The 27,222-nt window shown below is 51.3% G+C and overlaps 1 protein-coding gene across 1 annotated transcript in view; it reads left to right on the plus strand.

Annotated features, from left to right (window-relative positions):
* Positions 1 to 19,077: 19,077 nt before the first annotated feature.
* RAD54B (RAD54 homolog B) overlaps positions 19,078 to 27,222 on the plus strand; it is a 40,373-nt gene continuing 32,228 nt past the window's right edge. Inside the window, exons 1-2 of the mRNA XM_009902963.2 lie at positions 19,078 to 19,267; positions 26,754 to 27,041. Coding sequence (XP_009901265.2) covers positions 19,243 to 19,267; positions 26,754 to 27,041 — 313 coding nt within the window. The 5' untranslated portion in view covers positions 19,078 to 19,242. The remainder of the gene's footprint in view (positions 19,268 to 26,753; positions 27,042 to 27,222) is intronic.

The raw sequence follows: 27,222 nt of genomic DNA on the forward strand, positions 1-27,222 counted from the left end.
GCTTCTTAGTCTCCTGCCTGTTATGAATGGATCCACAGCTGCCTTGGACCTCTGTCTCCTTGTTCACTGCAGGAGTACTTTCTCCTTCCTCTAACCTTTAGCACACAAAAGGAAACGATGCACAGCATCAAGGGAAAAAGAGAGAACAAAGGAGATACAATTCCTCCTGTGCCTCCCATCTCAGAGGGCCCCAGCATCAGAAGGAGCAACAACAATGGGAAGGAGAATATTTCTCCCTGTGGCTCCTTGTAACTGTCACTCCTGCCATCACACTTTTCCCAGGTTTGCTCTTTCTCCATTCCCACAGAACCTCAGTGTGGGAGTGGGGGCCACTAGTCTGCACCAGCAGAGTGAATCACAGAATGGTTTGGCTTAGAAGGGACTTCCAAAGGTCCTCTAGTCCAAAGCACTTGCAGTGATCAGGGATGTCCTCCACTAGATCAGATTGCCCAGAGCCCTGGTGAATCAGGTGAGCCTTGCACCTCCTTGCAGCCCTCTGAGTCAATCAGGTCACCTTTGTAGCCACAAGGATCAATGCTTACTGCAAACTGAAGGCTGGAAGCGTGGAAGTTTGGGTGTGCAGTGGAGCTTAGAGAATAGTGGTTAAAATGTTATGCTAGGTGCCTGTTGGATAACTAACAGTGGGGAGTGGGAAGAGTAGGGGAAGCAAGGTTTTTGTCTGCAAACTGAGAAAGTGTCCAAACAGTGAAAGCAGGTGTCCTCACCTGGAGAAGGACCTGGGAGTGCTGGTGGACAAGTTCTGCATGGGACAGCAATGTGCCCTGGGGGCCAAGAAGGCCAAAGGGATCCTGGGCTGCATTCAAAGGAGTGTGTCCAGCAGAGCCAGGGAGGTTCTCCTCCCCCTCTACTCTGCCCTGCTGAGACCTCACCTGGAATATTGCATCCAGTTCTGGGCTCCCCAGTTCAAGAGGGACAGGGATCTGCTGGAGAGAGTCCAATGGACAGCTGTAAGGATGCTGAAGGGACTGCAGCACTGCCTGATGAGGAGGGGCTGAGAGCCCTGGGGCTGTTTAGTCTGGAGAGAAGACTGAGAGGGGATCTGATCAATGTCTATCAATATCTGAGGGCTGGGGGTCAGGAAGGAAGGGACAGGGACAGCCTCTGCTCACTGTGCCCGGGGATAGGACAAGGGGCAATGGTTGTAAGCTGCAGCGCAGGAGGTTCCACCTCAATATGAGAAAGAATGTCTTTACTGTGATGGTCCCAGAGCCCTGGAGCAGGCTGCCCAGAGAGGTTGTGGAGTCTCCTTCTCTGGAGCCTTTCCAGCCCTGTCTGGATGTGTTCCTGTGTGACCTGTACTGGATTCTATGCTCCTGCTCTGGCAGGGGGGTTGGACTTGATGATCTCTGGAGGTCCTTTGCAACTCTTAGCATCCTGTGAGCCTGTGATCAAGATGGAGTTCCACAACACCTCTCCTCTTCCAGTCCTGTGTTTGCTCTGTTGGGAGTGTTTGTGTGTGCTGAAAGCACTGATGCCTGAGTAGCTGTCCTCTGTGTCTGCACACTCCTTGGCTTTCTGCTGTATTTTTTGTTTCAAGGACATTGATCTGCTTTTGTGTGTAGCTGGAAGCACTTCAGTGAGAAACTCAACATCCCTGAGCTTAAAAGGCAAACTATTTGCTTTAATAAACAAATAAATAAGGGTTTTATTTGTTCTGCTTCTCAGAAGTGGCCAACAGCACTGAGTTCTCTGCACTTGTCTTGCAATTGGGGTCTTATCCTTTCAGTTGTAACTCAGAATTCTTCTTTCCAGTGCTAAGGAATTCATTTCTAGTTTTTTTGCCTCTGTCCTTACATATTTTGCAAATGAACAAATTCTGAGTAGCTCAGAAAATAATTCCCATATGGCTCAATTGTTTTGCACAGGGTTTGAGCTGGAGCTCGTTTTCTGCTGGCCACCATCATGCTCTGGAGACTTAAGAGTAGTTGCTGTTGAATTCTCCCCTGATGGTGACCCAAGGGTTTCTTCTGGCATGATATTTTTGTGTTGGGGACGGGAAGGAGGGGAATTGCTAGCCTTTGGAAGGTTGCAATCCTTTCCAAAGTGGCAGGCAAAGTAGATGCCAAAGCAGGACTCTGGGCAGAGCAAAGTCTCCCTTGTGTTTTCAATATGGGAATCATAGAACCATAGAATCAATAAGGTTGGAAAAGACCTCAGAGGTCATCAAGACCAGCCTGTCACCCAACGCTTCCTGACAACTAAACCATGGCTCCAAGTGCCACATCCAGTCACTTCTTGAACACCTCCAGGGATGGGGACTCCACCACCTCCCTGGGCAGCACATTCCAGTGGCCAATCTCTCTTGCTGGGAAGAACTTTCTCCTCACTTCCAACCTAAACCTCCTCTGGCACAGCTTGAGACTGTGTCCTCTTGTTCTGGTGCTGGCTGCCTGGGAGAAGAGACCAACCCCCACCTGGCTATAACCTCCCTTCAGGGAGTTGGAGAGAGGAAGAAGGTCTCCCCTGAGCCTCCTCTTCTGCAGGCTAAGCAACCCCAGCTCCCTCAGCCTCTCCTCACAGGGCTGTGCTCCAGACCCCTCCCCAGCTTTGTTGCCCTTCTCTGGACACCTTCCAGCAACTCAGCATCTTTCCTAACCTGAGGAGCCCAGAACTGGACACAGGACTCAAGGTGTGGTGTGACCAGTGCTGGGCACAGGGCACAATGACCTCCCTGCTCCTGCTGGCCACACTGTTCCTGATGCAGGCCAGGATGCCCTTGGCCTTCTTGGCCCCCTCGAAGGGGAAGGATGCAAACAAGACAAGAAATGAAATACAGCAGCCTGGTCAAAATTGTCTGCCTACAATTGGTTTTCCCTGTTTTGTTCTTCTGTGTTTCATTCTTCTTTTTCATGTGTGTGGCCTTGCCTTCCTAGCTAAATCTTATGGAGAGCAACTGATGGAGCTGGGACTGGTGAGTTTGGAAAAGAGGAGGCTGAGGGGAGACCTTATGGCTGTCTACAACTACCTGAAAGGATGTTGTAGAGAGGCTGCTGCTGGTCTCTTCCCACAGGTAATTAGTGCTAGAACAAAAGGGAATGGCCTCAAGCTACAACTAGGCAGGTTTAGACTGGACAGTAGGGAGAATATTTCCCCAGCAAGAGTGGTCAGGCATTGGAATGTGCTGCCCAGGGAGGTGGTGGAGTCCCCAAGCCTGGATGTGTTTAAAGGTGGTTTGGATGTGGTGCTTGGGGATGTGGTTTAGGGGTGAACCTTGGAGAGTAGGGTTCTGGGTTGGACTTGGTGACCTTGAGGGTCTTTTGCAACCTGAATGTTTCTGTGATTCTGACCTGCAGGCAGCACCTCTAGTTCAGAGAGCTCCCATGCTTCTCTTTTGCTTTGTTCTTGGTTGTGTTTCTTTTGGGTTTTGGAAAGCTTGGGGTGAGGCAGGGAGACATCTCTTGAGTCCCCATGGAGCTTGCTTGTTTCTTGGCCAGTGACATGGCCTTGGCTTCCTTTCACTACAGCAATGTTTCTTCCTTCAGTGATACTGTTGCTCAGGCAGGGCAGTATGGTGCTGGCTGTATGGTACAGCTCTCCATGCTGGTAGCTCTCCATTCCTCCCTCCACATCTGCTTTATGGGATCAGGTTAGCTGTTGGAGTCAGACTTCTCAGTGCCTGGTCCCTAGTGTGGGGCCATGCCCCACAGCTGTGGCTGATCCTTCTGGACCTTGAAGTGCTCTGCATTTTTACTGTCCCAGTGAATGAGCTCTCTTTAGTGTGTATGAAAGGGCTGGCAGGAAGCTCTTTCCTCCTTCACCCCCATCCTTACTCCCTTCAGTACATCTGGCAGTGCCATTCTCTGTCTGCACATTCACAGTGTATGTGGTACAAGCAGAGTCAGTTCAGGCCAGGACAAATTTCTACCATATGTTCATGTCCTCCTACTAAGGGAACTGGAATAAGCAGGGTCCAGGAGTGATTTAATTCCCAATATCTAATGGATTTATGTTCAGGCTTAGAGTCAAAAGAGGGCTGGAGCACCTCTGCTGCAAGGTTAGGCTGAGGGAGGAGGGTTCACCCAAAGCAGGCTCTGTTGAAGGCCTCTTGAATTTCTGACTCCCTGCATGGAATCATCTTACTCATTTGCACTGCAATTTCTGTGCCAATTAAGTTGTAATCATGGAATCCTAGAATGGCTTAGGTTGGAAGGGACCTCGGAGATCAGCTACTCCAAGCTCCCTGCCATAGGCAGGGACACCTCTCAACTAGATTCACCTGCTCAAGGCTTCCTCCAGCCTGGCCTTGAACATCCCCAGGGAGGAGGCAGCCACAGTGAATCTGGGCAAGCTCTCCTAGAGTCCCAGCACCTTCAACTGAACAGCTTTCTCCTAAGACCCAGTCTAAACCTACCCTCAGTTTTCCTGCACCCAGAACCAGCAAAGGCAGCACAGTTAAGCATCACTTACCTCCACAAGAATGAATTTGTCACAGCACCCCCATGCAGTGCTACAGGCTGGGGGTAGAGTGGCTGGAGAGCAGCCAGGCAGAAAGGGACCTGGGGGTGCTGGTTGACAGCAGCTGAACATGAGCCAGCAGTGTGCCCAGGTGGCCAAGAAGGCCAATGGCATCCTGGCCTGTATCAGGAACAGTGTGGCCAGCAGGAGCAGGGAAGTCATTGTGCCCTGTGCTCAGCACTGGTTAGGCCACACCTTGAGTCCTGTGTCCAGTTCTGGGCTCCTCAGTTTAGGAAAGATGTTGAGATGCTGGAAGGTGTCCAGAGAAGGGCAACAAAGCTGGGGAGGGGTCTGGAGCACAGCCCTGTGAGGAGAGGCTGAGGGAGCTGGGGTTGCTTAGCCTGGAGAAGAGGAGGCTCAGGGGAGACCTTCTTGCTGTCTAGAACTCCCTGAAGGACGGTTGTAGCCAGGTGGGGGTTGGTCTCTTTTCCCAGGCAACCAGCACCAGAACAAGAGGACACAGTCTCAAGCTGTGCCAGGGGAGGTTCAGGCTGGATATTAGGAATAAATTCTTCCCAGAGGGAGTGATTGGCCATTGGAATGTGCTGCCCAGGGAGGTGGTGGAGTCAGCATCCTTGGAGATCTTCAAGAAAAGCCTGGATGAGGCACTTGGTGCCATGGTCTAGTTGATTAGTTAGGGCTGGGTGATAGGTTGGACTTGATGATCACGTAGTGATAGGACTAGGGGGAATGGAATGAAGCTGGAGGTGGGGAGATTCAGGCTGGAGGTGAGGAGGAAGTTCTTCCCCATGAGAGTGGTGAAGCCCTGGGATGGGTTGTCCAGGGAGGTGGCTGGGGCACTGTCCCTGTAGGCGTTTAAGGCCAGGCTGGATGAGGCTCTGTGCAGGCTGATCTAGTGTGGGGTGTCCCTGCCCATGGCAGGGGGCTTGGAACTAGATGATCCTTGTGGTCCCTTCCAACCCTAAATGATACTGTGATACTATGATCTCTGAGGTCTTTTCCAACCTGGTTGATTCTATGATTCCATGAATTCCTCCTCTCCCCTCCTCCTTCATCTTCCTTGTTGCATTTCTGGTTTCCTAGTAAGAATTAGATCTGGAGCTCTAGGTTTCTGTGCCCAGGCCATAAATATTACTTCCCTGCTTGGACTGCTGAGTGGATTACATTTATGTACCTCAAAGTTATGTCACTTGATTGGGAAAGATTACTCCTCCCAAATATTTCTTCAGCCACTCTGCAGCTAATCACTGCTGGATAACACAAGGAAAAGTCTCCAAGCTGTGACTCATCCTTTGTGTGCCTCTTTCCAGGCTAATGCCACCAGCTTTAAGCAGCCCTGCATAAATGATTCAGCAGAGCAATGCCTTGCATTTCGTGCTTGTGGCAGTGGGCAGAGGTTTCATTGATTGTTTTCCCTTGAAGGCCTGCCTGTTAGAAACCAGGGAAGTCAAAGCTGGCCATTAACAAACACAGAGAGAACCTTCCAAACTGGTTTTTCCTCTCCAAGATGTAGCAAAGCAGATGTTAACACAGAGGAAAAGTCAGCTGAACAAATCCCTTTCTGCCTGATGGCTTTTTTTTGAGGGGGACACACACACACACACAGAGATCTCTGCATTTTAGGAACAGGGCTGTTGTACAACACAAGGATGCAGCTTTAATTTTAATAGGAAGTAGCAGAAATAACAGCAAGTGCTCAAGGGAGTGGCAAACTGTGTATTTGTAATGTTCCATGTGAGGATTGATGTGTTTTCAAATGTCATAGAATCATAGAATGGGCTGGGTTGGAAGGGACCTCCCAAGCTCATGCAGTCCAACCCCCCCTGCACTCAGCAGGGACATCCCCCACTAGCTCAGGTTGCCCAGAGCCCTGTGTCCAGCCTCACCTTGAATATCTCCAGGGATGGGGCCTCAACCACCTCCCTGGGCAATCTGTTCCCTCATGGTAAAGAACTTGCTCCTAGCATCCAGTCTAAAGCTGCTCTAAACAGAATAGAATAGAATGTAATAGAATAGAATTAACCAGGTTGGGAAAGACCTCAGAGATCATCAAGTCCAAGCAGTGTGCCAGGGGAGGTTCAGGCTGGATGTGAGGAAGAAATTCTTCCCATAGAGAGAGAGATTGGCCATTGGAATGTGCTGCCCAGGGAGGTGGTGGAGTCACCATCCCTGGAGGTGTTTAGGAAGAGCCTGGATGAGGCACTTGGTGCCATGGTTTAGTTGGTTAGATGGTGTTGGGTGATAGGTTGGACTGGATGATCTCTGAGGTCTTTTCCAGCCTGGTTAATTCTGGATTCTGTGTGTGTTCTATTCTGACACCTGCAGCCTTTTGGAATCCTCACTGATGATGCTTTTGCCTTTGATAATATGCCTTGCACATCTCTGGCTGTGGACTTGGCAGAAGCTTTCAGCTTAGTTCATTAAATTCCTACAGTGGGAGCTGGAGTCTGTTGGATTGTGAGACAGTTGAGAGGGTTCAGGAAGAACGGTTTCCTACCATGGAGCTGTGACTTTGAAAGTCTGTGCTCTGCATCTTGCCTTCCCTCCAGCTGATACCCTTGAGAGGTAGTGGTGAGAGGGTTCTTCCCACTAGTTCAAATGAAGTACCTCTACCATCTCTGTTGCTCACAGATTCACAGATTGCATTGGGTGGGAAGGGCATCTAGAGCAGGCTGCACATCTCATCTTGAATGTCTCCAGGGATGGGGCCTCAACCACATGCAACCCCATGCAGTGCTACAGGCTGGGGGCAGAGTGGCTGGAGAGCTCCCAAACAGAGAGGGACCTGGGGGTGCTGATTGACAGCCACCTAAACATGAGCCTGCAGTGTGCCCAGGTGGCCAAGAGGGCCAATGGCATCCTGGCCTGCATCAGGAACAATGTGGTCAGCAGGAGCAGGGAGGTCATTGTGCCCTGTGCTCAGCACTGGTTAGGCCACACCTTGAGCCCTGTGTCCAGTTCTGGGCTCCTCAGGTTAGGAAAGATGTTGAGATGCTGGAAGGTGTCCAGAGAAGGGCAACAAAGCTGGGGAGGGGTCTGGAGCACAGCCCTGTGAGGAGAGGCTGAGGGAGCTGGGGTTGCTTAGCCTGGAGAAGAGGAGGCTCAGGGGAGACCTCATTGCCCTCTACAACTACCTGAAAGGTGGTTGTAGCCAAGTGGGGGTTGGTCTCTTCTCCCAGGCAACCAGCACCAGAACAAGAGGACACAGTCTCAAGCTGTGCCAGGGAAAGTTTAGGCTGGAGGTGAGGAGAAAGTTCTTCACTGAGCGAGTCGTTCACCATTGGAATGTGCTGCCCAGGGAGGTGGTGGAGTCACCATCCCTGGAGGTGTTCAAGAGGGGATCACAGTATCACAGTGTCACTAAGGTTGGAAGAGACCCCAAGGATCATCGAGTCCAACCTGTCACCACAGACCTCATGACTAGACCATGGCACCAAGTGCCACATCCAATCCCCTCTTGAACACTGGGTTGGATGTGGCACTTGGTGCCATGGCTTAATCATGAGGTCTGTGGTGACAGCTTGGACTCGATGATCTTTGAGGTCTCTTCCAACCTTTGTGATACTGTGATCCCTGGGCAGCCTGGTCCAGTATTTCACCACTCTCACTGTGCAGAACTTCCCTTCCAACCCAAACCATTCCCTGACTCTGATACGGTATGGTTCTATGAGTGTCCTTGCACCATAGAGGAACTCTAGATGACAAGGAAGTAAAAATCCAGGCCTCTAAGGCATTATTCAGGTTATCTAATCACAGGAGTTGATTTCTACCCTTGCAGTTTTGGCTTCCTTCATCACACACTGCTTGCAGCTGAGGGACCTTGTGAGCAGGAGCAGCAGCAGCCTTTTTTCCACCTGCCACTTCCAAGCAGTTCAGCTCTCTGCACTGAGTGAGCACCAGGCTAATTCAGTGAGCAGCAGGTCCTGCAGCAATGCAGTGCAACAAGTTTTCTCTGAAGGCTTTATCATGAATGCCTGCACACAATGGGGCAGGTGAGGTCACTGGAGCAGGCTGCTTTGTGATGTCTCCAAACTTTGCTTTATTTCACAGACATGGATGGGGCCTCACCCACATCCCTGGGCAGCCTGGTCCAGTATTTCACCACTCTCACTGTGCAGAACTTCCTCCTGAAGGCCAACCTAAGTCTGCCCTGCTCCAGTTTCAAACCATTGTCCCTCACCCTATCCTCACAGGCCCTTCTGAACAGTCCCTCCCCTGCCTGCCTGCAGGTCCCCTCCAGATACTGAAATGCAGCTCTAAGGTCCTCCTGGAGCCTTCTCTACTCCAGGCCAAACAGTTCCAGTTCGTTCATCCAGCCCTGTGATCATCATGGTGGCCCTCATCTGGACTTGCTCCAGTAGGTCCATGTCTGTCTTGTTTTGGGGGCCCCAGAGCTGGCCACAGCACTGCAGTTCAGGCCTCAGCAGAGCAGAGTGGCAGAATCACCTCTTCCTGTTTGCTGGCCACACTGCCTCAGATGCAGCCCAGGATGTGATTTGCCTTCTGGGCTGCAGGTGCCCATTGCTGGCTCATGTCCAGCCTCTCACTCACCAGCACTCCCAAGTCCTTTTCTGCTCTCCATTTCATCATCCCCCAGCCTGGATGGATATCTGTGATTGCCCCAACCTAGGGGCAGGACCTTGCACTTTGCCTTATTGAACCTGCTGAGATTCTCCTCCAGCCTGCCCAGCTGTGGCATGGTTTTGTATCATGGAGTGCTAGATGTTAATCTTTTGGCTTTTAAAGCAAATTCCCATCTCTAAACAGATGATCCCATGTCATTGGAGGTTTTCATCTGTGTAAGACAGGCAAGGTTGAAACTTTTCCCCCTTTGGGACCACCAAGTGGTCCCAACTGCTTCAGGAGGTCACTGAATTCAGTGCAGGCTGTTGGTATAGTGGCATGCAGTGTTTTGCATGTTTGCTGACAGCAAAGAAACTGAAAGACTGAACACTCTGGGGGGCTGAAGAGGAGAAAATGACAAAGGGGCCTGGGGGGGAAAGCCACTATGATGACCCATGCTTTAGCTCCTGCTTTGCCTCCATGGGAATTTGAAATTCAAAAGGGCCACTACAAATTCCTTGCCCAGGTCTTGGTCCTCCACCATTCCTCACTTCAGAATGGATTTAGGTTTTTCTCACAGGGTATGGGAAGTCAAATGGATCCAGTTCAAAAGCTTAAATGGAATGGAATGGAATAGGATAGGATAGGATAGAATAGAATAGAATAGAATAGAATAGAATAGAATAGAATAGAATAGAATAGAATAGAATAGAATAGAATTAACCAGGTTGGAAAGGACCTTTGAGATTTGCCTCTGCCTTTTATGTGGCACCTAAATCTCCCCTGGCTCTCCTCCTGTAGCATCCTTTTTTAGCCACAACAGCCCCATGCAGAGCTACAGGCTGGGGTCAGAGTGGCTGAGAGCAGCCAGGCAGAGAGGGACCTGGGGGTGCTGGTTGATGGTAGGCTGAACATGAGCCTGCAGTGTGCCCAGGTGGCCAAGAAGGCCAATGGCATCCTGGCCTGCATCAGGAACAGTGTGGCCAGCAGGAGCAGGGAGGTCATTCTGCCCCTGTACACTGCATTGTTTAGGCCACACCTTGAGTCCTGTGTCCAGTTCTGGGCCCCTCAGTTCAAGAGAATTGTTGAGGTGCTGGAAGGTGTCCAGAGAAGGGCAACAAAGCTGGGGAGGGGTCTGGAGCACAGCCCTGTGAGGAGAGGCTGAGGGAGCTGGGGTTGCTTAGCCTGGAGAAGAGGAGGCTCAGGGGAGACCTCATTGCTGTCTCCAACTCCCTGAAGGGAGGTTGTAGCCAGGTGGGGGTTGGTCTCTTCTCCCAGGCACCCAGCACCAGAACAAGAGGCCACAGTCTCAAGCTGTGCCAGGGGAGGTTTAGGCTGGAGGTGAGGAAGAAATTCTTCCCAGCAGGAGAGATTGGCCATTGGGATGTGCTGCCCAGGGAGGTGGTGGAGTCCCCATCCCTGGAGGTGTTTAGGAAGAGCCTGGATGTGACACTTGGTGCCATGGTTTAGTTAGTTATGAGGTGTTGGGTGACAGGTTGGACCTGATGATCTCTGAGGTCTTTTCCAACCTGTTTAATTCTAGTCTAGTCTAGTCTATTCCCCCAGCCCTCCCCACATGGAGAGCAGCTGCTGAATTTCCTTCTGTACAGCTCTGTGCACCATGTAACAATCACAGCAGTTTTATGCTGGCTCTCTTCAAGGCTATGTTGGCAGTCTTCAAATTTGAGTTAGGGAAAGGCTTGAACTGAAGGAGTGGGCCCTGCTTGCCAGGAGCTTGGCTTGCTTTGAGTGTCCTTCTGGGCTCACCAGCTGTTGGCCCTAGGTGTTGTGCCTAGGTGGTTTCTTTCCCTCTTTTGACTTGATTGTCTATGCCACTGCCTCATCAGCTCCTTGCCATTTCTTCCTCCCAGCTCTGGTGGTTTCCAGTGAAGCAGGGTTTTAGTGAACCTTGAATGCTGAGGCACAGAGGTGAGGGGCAGTAAGTTTTTCTTGCCCCAGGTCCTGCTCAGAAAAATCCCAGCTTTGATCTTCTTGCCTCACACTGGACTCCAGTCCTAGTCTGCCTTGGTTATTTTCTCCACCTCTTCTCCTGCAATAATCTCTTGTCTTCCTGCTCTCTTCCCTCCCTGCTTGGTTTTCAGCCTGTCCCTGCTGTGCTCTGGCTCACGCTCCTTCACCCACTTGTCAGTGTCCTACCAGTTTAACATCAACCTCCCTTTCCAGCAGTGGTCTTTCTTTTTCAGGCTTCTCCCAAACTGCTCTTTCTTGCAGCTGGTCCTTGTCCCCTCTGTCATCTTTCCCTGGTAGGTGTCAGGAAGGGAGGTGATGTCTCCACAGGAGAGGGACCAGGGGGAATTCCTCGCTGGCGTGCTTGGAAGAGACCCAGCTTTGGTCCAAGCTGTAAAAGCTGTGACTACAGAGAAAGCTATTCTCAGCCTCAGTTAGAGCATGTCCACTGCCTAATCCTCAGGAAATTAAGCTGCAGAGAATGTGCAAACTGCATTTTATTTCCAAGAGCTTTCAGGAATGGAAAAGTTTCACCCCAGCCACAGGACAGAAGCAGCTCTATCTTCTCCCCAGATCCTTCTCCAGAGTACTGAGTTGTGAGAGCTTCTACAAGGAGGAGTAGTTCACTGCAACTAGAACTGTGTCACTCTGTGAATTGCTTCTCAAAAGCAGTGGGTTTGCTTCCACTGAGGGCTTTTATGGACTTGGGGGGTGTGTGTGAGTATGTGTGCTTAAAATGGTGTGGAAGAGTGGTTGTAGCCAGGTGGGGGTTGGTCTCTTCTCCCAGGCAGCCAGCACCAGAACAAGAGGACACAGTCTCAAGCTGCACCAGGGGAAGTTTAGGCTGGAGGTGAGGAGAAAGTTCTTCCCAGCAAGAGAGATTGGCCATTGGGATGTGCTGCCCAGGGAGGTGGTGGAGTCCCCATCCCTGGAGGTGTTCAAGAGGGGATTGGATGTGGCACTTGGTGCCATGGTTTAGTTAGTCAGGAGGTGTTGGGTGACAGGTTGGACTTGATGATCTCTGAGGTCTTTTCCAACCTTATTGATTCTATGATTCTAAGATACTGCATGGACTGATGAAGGCCTGGTGAAGCTACCAGCTCTGTGAAGGAAGATCTGCTGATGGAGATCCCTAGAGCCCTGCACATCCCAGTCTGGAAGCCAGTTTGATTGGGGTTCCAGCTGAAAGCTTTGCAAAGTGACTGACACAGATGTTTGCAGAGACTGAAACATGTTTGGTCATCTGCATCTGTGTTTAAAACTAACTGTGGATGTAAAACAAGGATGTGTTTGTCAAACATTCCTGCTTGAAACATGAGTCAGGCTGAGTTTGGTAAGGGTGCTGACGTGAGGGAGATGTGTTACACCTTTGGGTGTTTGAAAGAGGGTTGGAATCAATTGACTGAGATGTAATGGAGCACAGCCCTATGAGGAGAGGCTGAGGGAGCTGGGGTTGCTTAGCCTGGAGAAGAGGAGGCTCAGGGGAGACCTTCTTGCTCTCTTCAACTCCCTGAAGGGAGGTTGTAGCCAGGTGGGGGTTGGTCTCTTCTCCCAGGCAAGCAGCCCCAGAACAAGAGGACACAGTCTCAAGCTGTGCCAGGGAAGGTTTAGGCTGGAGGTGAGGAAGACATTCTTCCCAGCAAGAGAGATTGGCCATTGGAATGTGGTGCCCAGGGAGGTGGTGGAGTCCCCATCACTGGAGGTGTTTAGGAAGAGACTTGATGGGGTGCTTGGTGCCATGTGTTAGTTGATCAGATGGTGTTGGATGATAGGTTGGACTTGATGATCCCAAAGTCTTTTCCAACCTGCTCTATTCTATTCTATTCTATCCTATCCTATCCTATCCTATCCTATCCTATCCTATCCTATCCTATCCTATCCTATCCTACTCTACTCTAATCCCAGCTGCCATTGGTTCCTCTGCTTTTAGGGCAAGTAGGCTCAATTCTTGCAGGTTGCACTCACAGATTGTATTGGGTTGGAAGTGACCCTCAAAGGGCATCTTGGCCAACCCCCCTGCAGGCAGCTGGGACACCTCCAGCTACAGCAGGCTGCACAGGGCCACATCCAGTCTGATCTTGAATGTCTTCAGGTACAGGGCCTCAACCACATCCCTGGGCAGCCTGTTCCAGTGTTTCACCACTCTCACTGTGCAGAACTTCCTCCTGAATCTGCCCTGCTCCAGTGTTAAACCATTGCCCCTCATCCTATCCCCACAGGCCCTTCTGAAGAGCCCTGTAGGTCCCCTTCAGATATTGAAATGTAGCTCTGAGGTCTCCTCAGATCCTTCTCCTCTCCAGGCTGAACAGCCCTGATTCTTTCAGCCTGCCTTCAAGGAAGAGGTGCTGCAGGCCTCTGTTCGTCTTGATGGCCCCCTCTGGACTCCCTCCAGCAGGTCTCATGTGTGGGGTGCCCCAGAGCTGGGCAGAGTCTCCTGAAAGTGCTGTGAGAAGTAGTACTACATGTTTTTGCACCTCCAGGGCACAGCAGTGCACACTTACACATTAGCTTGGAACTGAGTGTATCCTCAGACTGCCATTGCTCTGCAAGTGCAGGACAATGCCATCTCCCTCTCAGCCTTCACTGCATCACAGAATCACCAAGGTTGGAAGAGACCTCAGAGATCATCAAGTCCAGCCTGTCACCACAGACCTCTTGACTAGACCATGGCACCAAGTGCCACATCCAATCCCCTCTTGAACACCTCCAGGGACGGTGACTCCACCACCTCCCTGGGCAGCACATTCCAATGGCCAATCTCTCTTGCTGGGAAGGATTTCCTCCTCACCTCCAGCCTAAACTTCCCCTGGTGCAGCTTGAGACTGTGTCCTCTTGTTCTGGTGGTGGTTGCCTGGGAGAAGAGACCAACCCCCACCTGGCTACAACCTCCCTTCAGGGAGTTGTAGACAGCAACAAGGTCACCCCTGAGCCTCCTCTTCTCCAGGCTAAGCAACCCCAGCTCCCTCAGCCTCTCCTCACAGGGCTGTGCTCCAGACCCCTCCCCAGCTTTGTTGCCCTTCTCTGGACACCTTCCAGCACCTCAACATCTTTCCTAAACTGAGGAGCCCAGAACTGGACACAGGACTCAAGGTGTGGCCTAAGCAGTGCTGAGCACAGGGCACAATGACTTCCCTGCTCCTGCTGGCCACACTGTTCCTGATGCAGGCCAGGATGCCATTGGCCTTCTTTAAATAGCCCTGGGATGCCTTGGGAGTGTTTAACATACAGCTCCTTCCTGTGGAACAGGATGTGGAACTACTGTGTGAACATCTGTGCTCTGAATGCTGTGAGTTGATTTGATTCAGGGCCTGTTTGATTGCCTCCTCTGCTCAGAGCTCAGAGCTGGTGTGGGCTCTGTGGAGCAGATGCATGGCACATGTGGAGAGTGCCTTCAGAGGCTGCAGCACAGCCCTGCCACTGAGTGGCCCCTGGGATTCATCCAAAGCACACATACTTTCTTTCTGTCTCTTTTTGTTTATCTCAGTGCAGACACTTCTTTGCTCTTGCCACCCTTATGCCTTAGTGCCATGGGCTGCAACTTGAATCAGAGCTGCCTTTTACATTGCAACTTCTGCTGGCCTTCTGTGACAAGGTCACAACATTACAGATGGCAGCTGAGCACCTGAGGTCATTTACCTGGACCTGAGCAAACCTTCAACAGTGTCCCACACCACATCCTGGGCTCCAAGCTGGAGCAGGATGGGTTCCATGGATGGACCATTCAGTGGGTAATGAACTGGCTTGATGGCCACACCCAAAGGGTGGCTGTCAGTGGGTCCATGTCCAAGGACAGTGACAACATTCCCCTTCCCCTTCCCCTTCCCCTTCCCCTTCCCCTTCCCCTTCCCCTTCCCCTTCCCCTTCCCCTTCCCCTTCCCCTTCCCCTTCCCCTTCCCCTTCCCCTTCCCCTTCCCCTTCCCCTTCCCCTTCCCCTTCCCTTTCCCCTTCCCCTTCCCCTTCCCCTTCCCCTTCCCCTTCCCCTTCCCCTTCCCCTTCCCCTTCCCTCCCTGACAATTCTGTGACTTCTGCACTGGGGCTGTGCAAGAAGAGTGCTTGAGGGACAACTCCCTGACATTCCTTGCTTGCTTACAATGTGGAAGTTCAGGTACAGAGATGTTGGGTAACTTGACAGGTCTGATGATCCCCAAATCATCCCAACCTAACAGTAGCTGCCGCAGAAAAAAGGAGGGCCAGCCCCGTGGTGTCCCTATTCCAAATCACACTGATCCCACCCCTGGACTGACTCTTGGCTGCTGAGGGGATTCACTGAGCTGCAGTGGAGGAGAATCATTGAATCATAGAATTGTCAGGGTTGGAAGGGACCTCAAGGCTCAGCCATTTCCAACCCCCCTGCCATGGCCAGGGACACCTCACACTACAGCAGGTTGCTCACAGCCACATCCAGCCTGGCTGCAAACACCTCCAGGCAGGAGGCTTCCACCACCTCCCTGGGCAACCTGTGCCAGTCTCTCACCACCCTCATGGGGAACAACTTCTTCCTAACATCCAAGCTCAATCTCCCCATTTCTAGTTGTGCTCCACCCCCCCCAGTCCTGTCACTCCCTGATACCCTCAAAAGTCCCTCCCCAGCTTTCCTGTAGCCCCCTGCAGATCCTGGAAGGCCACAATTAGGTCTCCTCAGAGCCTTCTCTCCTGCAGACTGAACAGTCCCAACTCCTTCAGTCTGTCCTCATAGCAGAGCAGCTCCAGCCCTCTGCTCATCCTCGTGGCCCTTCTCTGGAGACCTTCCAGCACCTCCAGATCCTTCCTGTCCTAGGGGCTCCAGAACTGGCCCCAGAGCTGCATCTGTGGTCTCAGCAGAGTGGAGCAGAGGGGCAGAATCCCCTCCCTGGCCCTGCTGGCCACACTTCTCTTGCTGCAGCCCAGGATGTGTTTGCCTTGAGAAGCAGAGGGGGAGAGGGAAGGAGAGGGGAGCTTGTGGGCTTTGTCAGCAGCCTGCACTTGCATTGCCTTGAGCCATCCGTGGAGGCACAGCTCAGGCCGGTGCCTGCTGCCCTGCGCACCGGAGCACGCCACGCTGCTCTGGGAGCAGCTATTTACAGCGCTGCAAGCTCCGCTGCGGTGCCTACTGAAAGGGCACCTTTGAGTTACCTTCTGGAGTGTTTGATCAGGCAGCTGCTTTCCTGCTGCCCTGGGAGTCACCCAGCACACTTAATCAATGTGTTTGCTCTGGCTCCTGCTCTGGCAGAAACCGGTTAAACGCGTTTGCCATCGGCCGGCTCCCATCCCCTCTCTTGGATCCCGGCCCGCTTCCTGTAAATCATCACCTTCCTCAGGCTGCTGAAACCTCTCCTCCTATCAGCTAGGCTGTGGTTTTAAGGCCTTGCTTTCTCAAGCAGAGAGAGAAAGCTTGCTTTTTCTGACTGTTGTTTGCTGAAGCTTTTCCAAGCCTTGTTCAGCATGTCCCAAGCGCTGCCGAGCCCGTGGTGCCCGGAGGAGGGACGTGCCCCTTGGTACAGTTCAGCCATGGGTCACAAAACCCAGGCTGGGTGATTTGCTGTTTGGGACAGCAATCAGTGGCCATGACTGCCTGATCTTGCTCACACTGTGGTGCACACACAGATCCTGTTACTTATTATATTCAGTCCGAACTGATTAACAGCAGAGCTCAGAATTGAATTGCAGTTCACCGTCCAGGCTCTCAGCAAACCTCGAATCTGGAATACTGTGCCCAGTTCTGAGCCCCTCAGGTCAAGAAGGACCTCAGGGAACTGCTTGAGAGAGTCCAGCACAGAGCCACAAGGCTGCTGAAGGCAGTGGAACATCTCCCTGCGAGGACAGGCTGAGGGAGCTGGGGCTTGGAGCTTGGAGCAGAGGAACAGAGGAGCCTGAGGGGTGACCTCATTGCTGGTGATGTGCAGGGCAGTGTGGGGAGGACAGAGCCAGGCTCTGCTCAGGGATGTGCAGTGACAGGACAAGGGGCACTGGGGGCAAGCTGGAGCAGAGGAGGTTCCAGAAAACATGAGGAAAAACTTTTTCCCTGTGAGGGTGGCAGAGGCCTGGAGCAGGCTGCCCAGAGAGGTTGTGGAGTCTCCTGCTCTGGAGACATTCAGCACCTTCCTGGATGTGTTCCTGTGTGACATGCCCTGGGTGAGCCTGCTCTGGCAGGGGGGTTGGACTGGATGAGCTTTCAAGGTCCCTTCCAACCCTAACATTCTTTGTCTATGGTCAGTGAGCAGCAAGGGTTGAAATCATCTTTGTTCTTGTTAGAATTCTGGTGATCCTGCCACTTAATACTAATCACTTCAGCTCCAGATATGGTTACTCCAGATCCTCTGCTCCCTTTCCCAAGTTCTGGCTTCCTGTCCTTGCTGGCAGAATGTTGCCACCACCCTCTCACCAGGAGGGATTTCATTTGCTTCTTGTCTCTCTCAGGTACCTGGAGGGAGGCTGGAGCGAGGAGGGGGCAGCCTCTTCTCCTTGGTGACAAGTGACAGGACCAGAGGAAACGGTTCCAAGCTGCACCAGGGGAGGTGCAGGCTGGATATTAGGAAATGCTTCTTCATTGGAAAGGCTCTCAAGCATTGGCATGCTCTGCCCAGGGCAGTGCTGGAGTCACCATCCCTGGAGGTGTTTAAGCAGCCTGTGGACTGTGCTTAGGGACATGGTTTAGTGTTGACCATTCAGTGCTGGCACAAAGGCAGAACTAGATGCCCTTGAAGGTCTCTTCCAACCAAACTGATTCTGTGATTCTCTGATTCCCATGCTCATTTCTTTAATTTTTTTCTTTCTCCCCAGTCTTTCCTTATATTCTTTTCCCATCCTCATTGTCTGGTGTGTCAAATCAGGAGTTCTGTCACTAGGGTACCCAGTAGGTGTGAAGTGCACTCTTCCTGCCACAAGTGAAATGGTTCCTAGTTCATGATCACAGGATCACAGTATCACCAAGGTTGGAAAAGGCCACAGAGATCATCAAGTCCAACCTGTCACCCAGCACCTCCTGACTACTAAACCATGGCACTAGGTGCCATATCCAATCCCCTCTTGAACACCTCCAGGGATGGGGACTCCACCACCTCCCTGGGCAGCACATTCCAATGACGAACAACTCACTCAGTGAAGAACTTTCTCCTCACCTCCAGCCTAAACCTCCCCTGGCACAGCTTGAGACTGTGTCTTCTTGTTCTGGTGCTGGTTGCTTAAGAGAAGAGACCAACTCCCTTTTTGCTACAACCTCCCTTCAGGTAGTTGTAGACAGCAAGAAGGTCTCCCCTGAGCCTCCTCTTCTCCAGGCTAAGCAACCCCAGCTCCCTCAGCCTCTCCTCAGAGGGCTGTGCTCCAGACCCCTCCCCAGCCTCCTTGCCCTTCTCTGGACACCTTCAAGTCTCTCAATGTCCTTCCTAAACTGAGGGGCCCAGAACTGGACACAGGACTCGAGGTGTGGCCTAACCAGTGCTGAGTACAGGAGCACAATGACTTCCCTGTTCCTGCTGGCCACACTGTTCCTGATGCAGGCCAGGATGCCATTGGCCTTCTTGGCCACCTGGGCACTCTGCTGGTTCATGTTTAGGCAGCTGTCAATCAGCACCCCCAGGTCCCTTTCTGTTTGGCAGCTCTCAGCCACTCTGACCCCATGATGAGTCAGAATAGAATAGAATAGAATAGAATAGAATAGAATAGAATAGAATAGAATAGAATGAAATAGAATAGAATTAACCAGGTTGGAAGAGACCTTTGAGATCATCAAGTCCAACCTGTCACCCAACACCATCTAACCAACTAAACCATGGCACCAAGTGCCTCATCCAGGCTCTTCCAAAACACCTCCAGGGATGGTGACTCCACCACCTCCCTGGGCAGCACATTCCAATGGCCAATCTCTCTTGCTGGGAAGAATTCCTTCCTAACATCCAGGCTAAACCTCCCCTGGTGCAGCCTGAGACTGTGTCCTCTTGTTGTGGTGCTGGTTGCCAGTGCTGTTTTGTCTCAGCCCAAACTTACCATGAGCAGCCCAGGAAAGGAAATGCAGCACTTTGTGTGAGATGAATGCAGAGAGTGTCTGTGATTCTTTGCAATGCAAATGGCTGTGTCCTTCACCAAGATAACCTGGGATCTTCTTGTTTTATTTCTTTTCTAGATGTGCTGTGCTTGCCCACATCAGGGGCAGCAAAGGAAGAAGCAGCCCAGGGGGAACCTGGCTGCCCTGTGAAATATTTCAGTGTTGTGTGGTGTAAGGCATCAAAGAAGAAGCACAAGAAGTGGGAAGGTGATGCTGTTCTCATTGCAAAAGGAAAGTCAGTAATCCTGAAAGACATGGAAGGCAAAGACATTGGAAGAGGTACTGCAGATTTGCATGGAATCATAGAATGGTTTGGGTTGGAAGGGACCTCCAAAGGTCATCCAGCCCAACCCCCCTGCAGTCTGCAGGGGCAGCCTCAACTAGATCAGGTTGAGCCTGACCTTGAATACCTCCAGGGATGGGGCCTCAACTACCTCCCTGGGCAACCTCTTCCAGTGTTCCACCACCCTTGTGGTAAAGAACTTGTTCCTAACATCCAATCCAATTCTTCTCTGCTCTAATTGAATGACTTCTGTAAGTGAATGCTTCTGTATGTGAGCAACCAGCTTGAAATGTCTGTGTATTGAGCCCCAGAGACACAGCTCTTGAGGGCATTCAGAGTTTCACATACCAATGGCAGACTGAAGGATGAAGAAATAAACCAGCAGGGCTTGGGGAAGAAGGAGACAGACAGCAAGCTTTGTATTTCTTACATCTAAGGCAGATGCTTGGGGGAGGCTGGGGCAGGCTTAATACCATTATTCATAGCAACACCAAATGCTAGTTCCAGGAGAGGATCTGGAAATGAATGGCTGAACTACCTCAGCAGAGATGCCAAGTGAGGGTTTTGATTGCATTGGAAAAGGTAGCATAGCATAGCATAGCATAGCATAGCATAGCATAGCATAGCTTAGCATAGAATAGCATAGCATAGCTTAGCATAGCATAGCTTAGCATAGAATAGCATAGCATAGAATAGAATTGAATTAACCAGGTTGGAAGAGACCTTTGAGATCATCAAGTCCAACCTATCATCCAACACCATCTAATCAACTAAACCATGGCACCAAGTGCCTCATCCAGGCTCTTCCAAAACACCTCCAGGGAAGGGGACTCCACCACCTCCCTGGGCAGCACATTCCAATGGCCAATCTCTCTTGCTGGGAAGAATTTCTTCCTCATCTCCAGCCTAAACCTCCCCTGGCACAGCTTGAGAGTGTGTCCTCTTGTTCTGGTGCTGGTTGCCTGGGAAAAGAGACCAACCCCCACCTGGCTACAACCTCCCTTCAGGGAGTTGGAGAGAGCAAGAAGCTCTCCCCTGAGCCTCCTCTTCTCCAGGCTAAGCAACCCCAGCTCCCTCAGCCTCTCCTCACAGGGCTGTGCTCCAGACCCCTCCCCAGCTTTGTTGCCCTTCTCTGGACACCTTCCAGCAGCTCAACATCTTTCCTAACCTGAGAAGCCCAGAGCTGGACACAGGACTCAAGGTGTGGCCTAACCAGTGCTGAGCACAGGGCACAATGACTTCCCTGCTCCTGCTGGCCACACTGTTCCTGATGCAGGCCAGGATGCCATTGGCCTTCTTGGCCCCCTGGGTACACTGCTGGCTCATGTTCAGCCTACCATCAACCAGCACCCCCAGGTACCTCTCTGCCTGGCTGCTCTCCAGCCACTCTGCCCCCAGCCTGCAGCACTGCATGGGGCTGCTGTGGCCAATGTGTAGAGCATTGTGTTAGAATTAGGAGAAAACACAGAGGTAAGCTTCCTGCAGGTAATCCAACCAGCAGCCTGGGAACTTCAGAGGTTGGATCTGGGCTTGTCAGCCAGGCAAACAGCTATAACTCTTGTCTTTGTTGGAAAGACAAGCAAGCAGCAACATTTTGCAGCCCAGCCAAAGTCAGCTGTGGAGGCAATTTTTAGTCTTGCAGTTCTAGCAGCAGCTGCTGCTGTAAGGCACAGTTTGGGCTCTTATCAGAGTTAAAAATAAGCTTTGCAAACTGCAGGCTGCAGTCAACTTGAAGCATTAATTTTTTTTTCCCCCCTGAAAGCAAAACAGGAATTAACTTTGCTAACTGAGCCAAAGAGATTGTTGTGAGGCAGGAGGCTTGGACAAAATGTTTGCCACAAAATGTGATTTGATTAAATTTGGGGCTGGTGAGATGATTTGTCTGCTTTATTGTTAAAAGCAGGGTACTGTGAGCCTTCTGGGGCCCAGGCAGTTATGATTTGCAAATGAAGCCTGTGGCTGGGAAGTTCATTTGAATTTATTGATAGCAAAGCAATGTATCACAGTATCACAAGGTTGGAAGAGACCTCAGAGATCATCAAGTCCAACCTGTCACCACAGACCTCATGACTAGACCATGGCACCAAGTGCCACATCCAATCCCCTCTTGAACACCTCCAGGGATGGGGACTCCACCACCTCCCTGGGCAGCACATCCCAATGGCCAATTACTCTTTCTGGGAAGAACTTTCTCCTCCCCTCCAGCCTAAACCTCCCCTGGCACAGCTTGAGACTGTGTCCTCTTGTTCTGATGCTGGTTGCCTGGAAGAAGAGACCAACCCCCATCTGGCTACAGCCTCCCTTCAGGGAGTTGCAGAGAGCAAGAAGGTCTCCCCTGAGCCTCCTCTTCTCCAGGCTAAGCAACCCCAGCTCCCTCAGCCTCTCCTCACAGGGCTGTGCTCCAGACCCCTCCCCAGCCTTGTTGCCCTTCTCTGGACACCTTCAAGTATCTCAGTGTCCTTCTTAAATTGAGAAGCCCAGAACTGGGCACAGGACTCAAGGTGTGGCCTAACCAGTGCCCAAGCTCAGTTCCTCTCAGTGCCAGTTTTAGTGACGTGAGTTTTAAATTCCTGGCAATTACCCTACCAGCCCTAGGGAAGGAAAGGCCCAGGGGGTGGTGCTTACCTCCAGAGTGGTGTTGGATGCTAGGAAGCTTACAGTGAGTGTGAAGGAGCAACCAGCATTCTTAGTTTTGTATAGGAAGAAAAGGGCAGAGGAGGACTGTATTGTTTTTTTCTGTAGGCACACCAGGGCTGGATCTAAGAAGGAGAAGGGGAACCTAGTAGCTCACAGGCTGTTGCTTGGTTTTGAGGCAAGAGAACATTCTGCTTTGTGGCCATCAGGGCAAGAGAAGGCATTCTGCCCTTTTACTCTCCTCTGCTGAGACCCACCTCAAGTACTGTGTCCAGTTCTGGTGTCCCCAGCAGAAGAAGGACACAGAACTGCTGGAGTGAGTCCAGAGGAAGCCACAAAGATGATCCAAGGGCTGGAGCAGCTCTGCTGTGAGGACAGGCTGAGGGAGCTGGGGGTGTTCAGCCTTAGAGCTGCCTTCCAATAGCTGAAGGGACCCTGGAGGAAGGCTGCAGAGGGACTTTTCCTGAGGGTGTCTGAGACAGGACAAGGGGGAATGGTTTGAAGCTGAGGAAGAGCAGGGTGAGACTGGAGCTGAGGAAGAAGTTCTTCAGTGTGAGGGTGGTGAGACTCTGCAATAGGTTTCTCAGACAGGTTGTGGCTGCCTCCTGCCTTGAGGTGTTTAAGGCCACGTTGGATGAGGTCTTGAGCAGCTGAGTCCAGTCAAGAGGCATCCCTGCCTGTGATGTGGAGGTTGGAGCAGATGATCTCTGAGGTCCCTTCCAGCCTAAGCCATTCTGTGCTTCTGTGCATTTCTCCCCTGCAAATCTCCTAATTCCTTAAGAGTATATTACAAAGAATTCAGGAGGTGCTCTCTTGTAATCTGCTCTGTGTTACAGAGACAGTTATTTCTGGCAGCTGCATCCCTTCCTGAACTTTGTAGGGTTGCCTTTCTTAAGTTCCTCTCTGTCCTTAAAGCTTGTCCTGGCTTAGACCTGGACTCTGCAGACTGGAATGCAGCTGTGTTCAGTATGCTCAGCCTGAAGCTGTGCAGAGGTAATGACAGCAAACCAAAATGCAGAGCAAAGGAAAGGTCTGAAATGCCCTCTCCAGGCACCTCCCTTAGGAGGGCCATGTGCATTTCTTGTGTTCTGGCATCTCCAGCTCCTTCCTGAAAGCAAGCAGTGTTCTTTCAGGACCCAGCAAGGTTCACTGGGTGCTTTTTGAAGACATTTAGAGGAAGGGGAAGAAAAATACCTCCCTTCTGCTATTGGCCAGGCTGTTCTTCCAGCATTTGCCTAGTCTGTGAAACACCTCAACACAGTTTTTTCTCTTAAAGGAATTCAAATCCAAGACATTCCCCACCCAACATTGCTGAAAGTGGGAGACCTGAGCTTTGCAGCACTCTTTATAGGTTGTTTGTGAGATAGGTATGTGTAAAGCTTTGCCTCTCTCACAGGTGAGTGCTTTAACTGCTGCTCTACAGTCAAGCTTTTGCACCCACCTAAGGATCCAAGTCTGTGAATTCAAAGTGCCACAAAGTGCCACAAATCTGGGGGTGCTGATTGACAGCTACCTAAACATGAGCCAGCTGTGTGCCCAGGGGGCCAAGAAGGCCAAAGGCATCCTGGCCTGCATTAGGAATAGTCTGGCCAGCAGGAGCAGGGAAGTCATTCTGCCCTGTGCTCAGCACTGGTTAGGCCACACCTGGAGTCCTGTGTCCAGTTCTGGGCCCCTCAGTTTAAGAAGGACATTGAGACACTTGAAGGTGTCCAGAGAAGGGCAACAAGGCTGGGGAGAGGCCTTGAGCACAGCCCTGTGAGGAGAGGCTGAGGGAGCTGGGGTTGCTTAGTCTGGAGAAGAGGAGGCTCAGGGGAGACCTTCTTGCTCTCTACAACTCCCTGAAGGGAGGTTGTAGCCAGGAGGGAGTTGGTCTCTTCTCTCAAGCAACCAGCAGCAGAACAAGAGGACACAGTCTCAAGCTGTGCCAGGGGAGATTTAGGCTGGAGGTGAGGAGAAAGTTCTTCACAGAGAGAGTCATTCGTCATTGGGATGTGCTGCCCAGGGAGGTGGTGGAGTCCCCATCCCTGGAGGTGTTCAAGAGGGGATTGGATGTGGCACTTGGAGCCATGGTTTAGTCATGAGGTTTGTGGTGACAGGTTGGACTCGATGATCTTTGAGCTCTCTTCCAACCTTAGTGATTCTGTGATACTGTGAAGTTCAACACATGCCTGAGTCCAATTCTGAGGTGGAGATGTGGCTTTGACCTTGCTGGGTTCAGCAAATACATAATACATGTCAGCTGTGTCTTCTGTGGGAGCTTCAAGCCCTAGAATGCTGGTCAGAAGAAGGAGCCACCGTTCTGTCCTACATCTGTAGCTTAACAGAAAGCAGCAGCTGTAGCTGTCTGTTCTAATGAGGCTAATGGTAGCTGCTCAGGCTGAGTCCCTAAGGGGACAGTACAAGAGAATGCATCACTTCCCTGGTAGGTTTTTGAAGGAGCAAACTCTTCAGCTGATTGATAGATCCTGGCAATCATCAGAGCACGGGTAGAAGTCAAGATCTCAGGTGCATATGAATCCTTAATTGTAACAGGCTAATTTAGAACGATGTTGCAGAGTCACAGAAGCTGTCAGAGAGTCCAAGGGAGAGCCAGGAGGATGCTTAGGGGACTTGAGCATCTCCCCTGTGAACAGACACTGAGAGCCCTGGGGCTGTTTGGTCTGGAGAAGAGAAGGCTGGGAGGGATCTGATCAATGTCTATCAATATGTGAGGGGTGGGGGTCAAGTGGAGGGGGCCAAGCTCTTCAGGGTGGTGTGCAGTAATAAGCCAAGGAACAATGGACACAAACTTGAACAGAGAAGGATTCAAATCAACATGAGGAGAACCTTCTTTGGTGTGAGGGTGGCAGAGCCCTGGAGCAGGCTGCCCAGAGAGGTTGTGGAGTCTCCTTCTCCCCCCTGGATGCCTTCCTGTGCAGACTACCCTGGGTGATGCTGCCCTGGCAGAGGGGTTGGACTGGCTGATCTCTGGAGGTCCCTTCCAACCTCTCATGTACTGTGATGCTGTGAATGTTAGGGGCTGGAAGGGACCTCAAAAGCTCATCCAGGCCAACCCCCCTGCCAGAGCAGGAGCACCTAGAGCAGATCACACAGGAACACATCCAGGCAGGTTTTGAATGTCTCAGAGAATATCTCCAGAGAGGGAGACTCCACAGCCCCCCTGGGCAGCCTGCTCCAGGGCTCTGTCACCCTCACAGAGAAAAAATTCTTCCTCCTGTTTCCATGGCACTTCCTCTGCCTCAGCTTCCACCACTGCCCCTTGTGCTGTCCTTGGGCATCACCCAGCAGAGCCTGGCTCCAGCCTCTGGGCACTCACCCTGCACAGCTTTAGCAACAGGAATGAGGTCACCCCTTAGCCTCCTCCTCTCCAAGCTACAGAGCCCTCAGCTCCTTCAGTCTCTCCTCATCAGGAAGATGTTCCACTCAATTGTTTTTGTGGCTCTGTGCTGGGCTCTCTCAAGCAGTTCCCTGAGGTCCTTCTTGACCTGAGGTTCCCAGAACTGGACACAATATTCCAGATGTGGCCTCACCAGGGCAGATTAGAGGGGGAGGGAACAAGATGTCTCAACAAGAACACCCCAAGATTCTCTTGCTATTGATCTAAGGAGATCTGGGGGTGCTCTTGTTGGGCCATGAAAGGAAGGAAATGGTCTAGAATGGTCATCACTAGTTTTGAGCAAGTTTAAAGCTAAAGCAAGCTGCTGTATTTGATGAAATGGGTCTGGGTTATGTTAAATTCCTTCAAATGGGTGTTTGACATTCAGTGGAATTGATTGGGGATTAGGATGAGTGCATATTTGCTCACATATTTTACCATCTGATTCTGGTTGCTAGCACTCAGATGTCAATCTCTGGTAAGCAGGGAGATGGGTCTACATGTGCAGCAATTGAGATGCTTGAGAATCACATCACACAGGATGGTAGAGGTTGGAAGGGACCTCAAAAGAAAATCACCAAATGCCTCAAAAGATCAGCAAATACCTGCTCACAGTTTTGGTTTTCCTTCCTGCAGATGGTATCCTGGCCTGCATCAGCAACAGTGTGGCCAGCAGGAGCAGGGAGGTCATTGTGCCCTGTGCTCAGCACTGGTTAGGCCACAGCTCGAGTCCTGTGTCCAGTTCTGGGCTCCTCAGTTTAGGAAAGATGTTGAGTTGCTGGAAGGTGTCCAGAGAAGGGCAACAAAGCTGGGGAGGGGTCTGGAGCACAGCCCTGTGAGGAGAGGCTGAGGGAGCTGGGGTTGCTCAGCCTGGAGAAGAGGAGGCTCAGGGGAGACCTTCTTGCTCTCTACAACTCCCTGAAGGGAGGTTGTAGCCAGGTGGGGGTTGGTCTCTTTTCCCAGGCACCCAGCACCAGGACAAGAGGACACAGACTCAAGCTGTGCCAGGGGAGGTTTAGGCTGGAGGTGAGGGAGAAATTCCTCCCAGAAAGAGAGATTGGCCATTGGAATGTGCTGCCCAGGGAGGTGGTGGAGTCACTGTCCCTGGAAGTGTTGAAGAAGAGCCTGGATGAGGCACTTGGTGCCATGATTTGGTTGATTAGATGGTGTTGGGTGATAGGTTGGACTTGATGATCTCTGAGGTCTTTTCCAACCTGGTTAATTCCATTCCATTCCATTCCATTCCATTCCATTCCATTCCATTCCATTCCATTCCATTCCATTCCACTCCACTCCACTCCACTCCACTCCACTCCACTCCACTCCATTCCATTCTATTCTATTCTATTCTATTCTATTCTATTCTATTCTATTCTATTCTATTCTATTCTATTCTATTCTATTCTACTGGTGTTAAGGAAGTAGTCTTTGCTGTGTTGTCCTATCTGATGAATCTTTTGCTCTCATTTTAGGTTCAGGCTATAAATCTAAGGAGCTGGAGAGTCTCGAAGAAGGCCAAACACTGATGGTTGGAGGAAAAGAAATCGAAGTGATGGGTGTGATTTCAGCAGATGACTTCAGCAGTGGCAGATGTTTCCAAGCTGGAATAGGGACTCATGACACAGTCCCAGCTGCTCTCTCTCAAGCCAATCTGAAATCATTCTGTAAACCATTCAAAGCTGTCTGTCAAGCCAGCACTAAAGAGAATATCCTCAAAGGTCCTCAAAGCTGCAAACCTCGCCACGATCCCAGCGCTTCAAGTGAGAGTCAGGCTCTTAAGTTTCTTGAAGCACCCTCTGGCTCTTAAAAAGCCATTGGGTGTGCCACCAAAACATTCACATTCCCCAGTGTGTTGCTGAACAACTTCTGACATACCCTGCTGCTGTTTCAAGTCAGGGGTTTTGGCACTTGGAGCCATGGTTTAGTTGTCAGGAGGTGCTG

The sequence above is a fragment of the Dryobates pubescens genome, chromosome 14, assembly GCF_014839835.1.
Source record: "Dryobates pubescens isolate bDryPub1 chromosome 14, bDryPub1.pri, whole genome shotgun sequence".
Lineage (NCBI taxonomy): Eukaryota > Metazoa > Chordata > Aves > Piciformes > Picidae > Dryobates > Dryobates pubescens.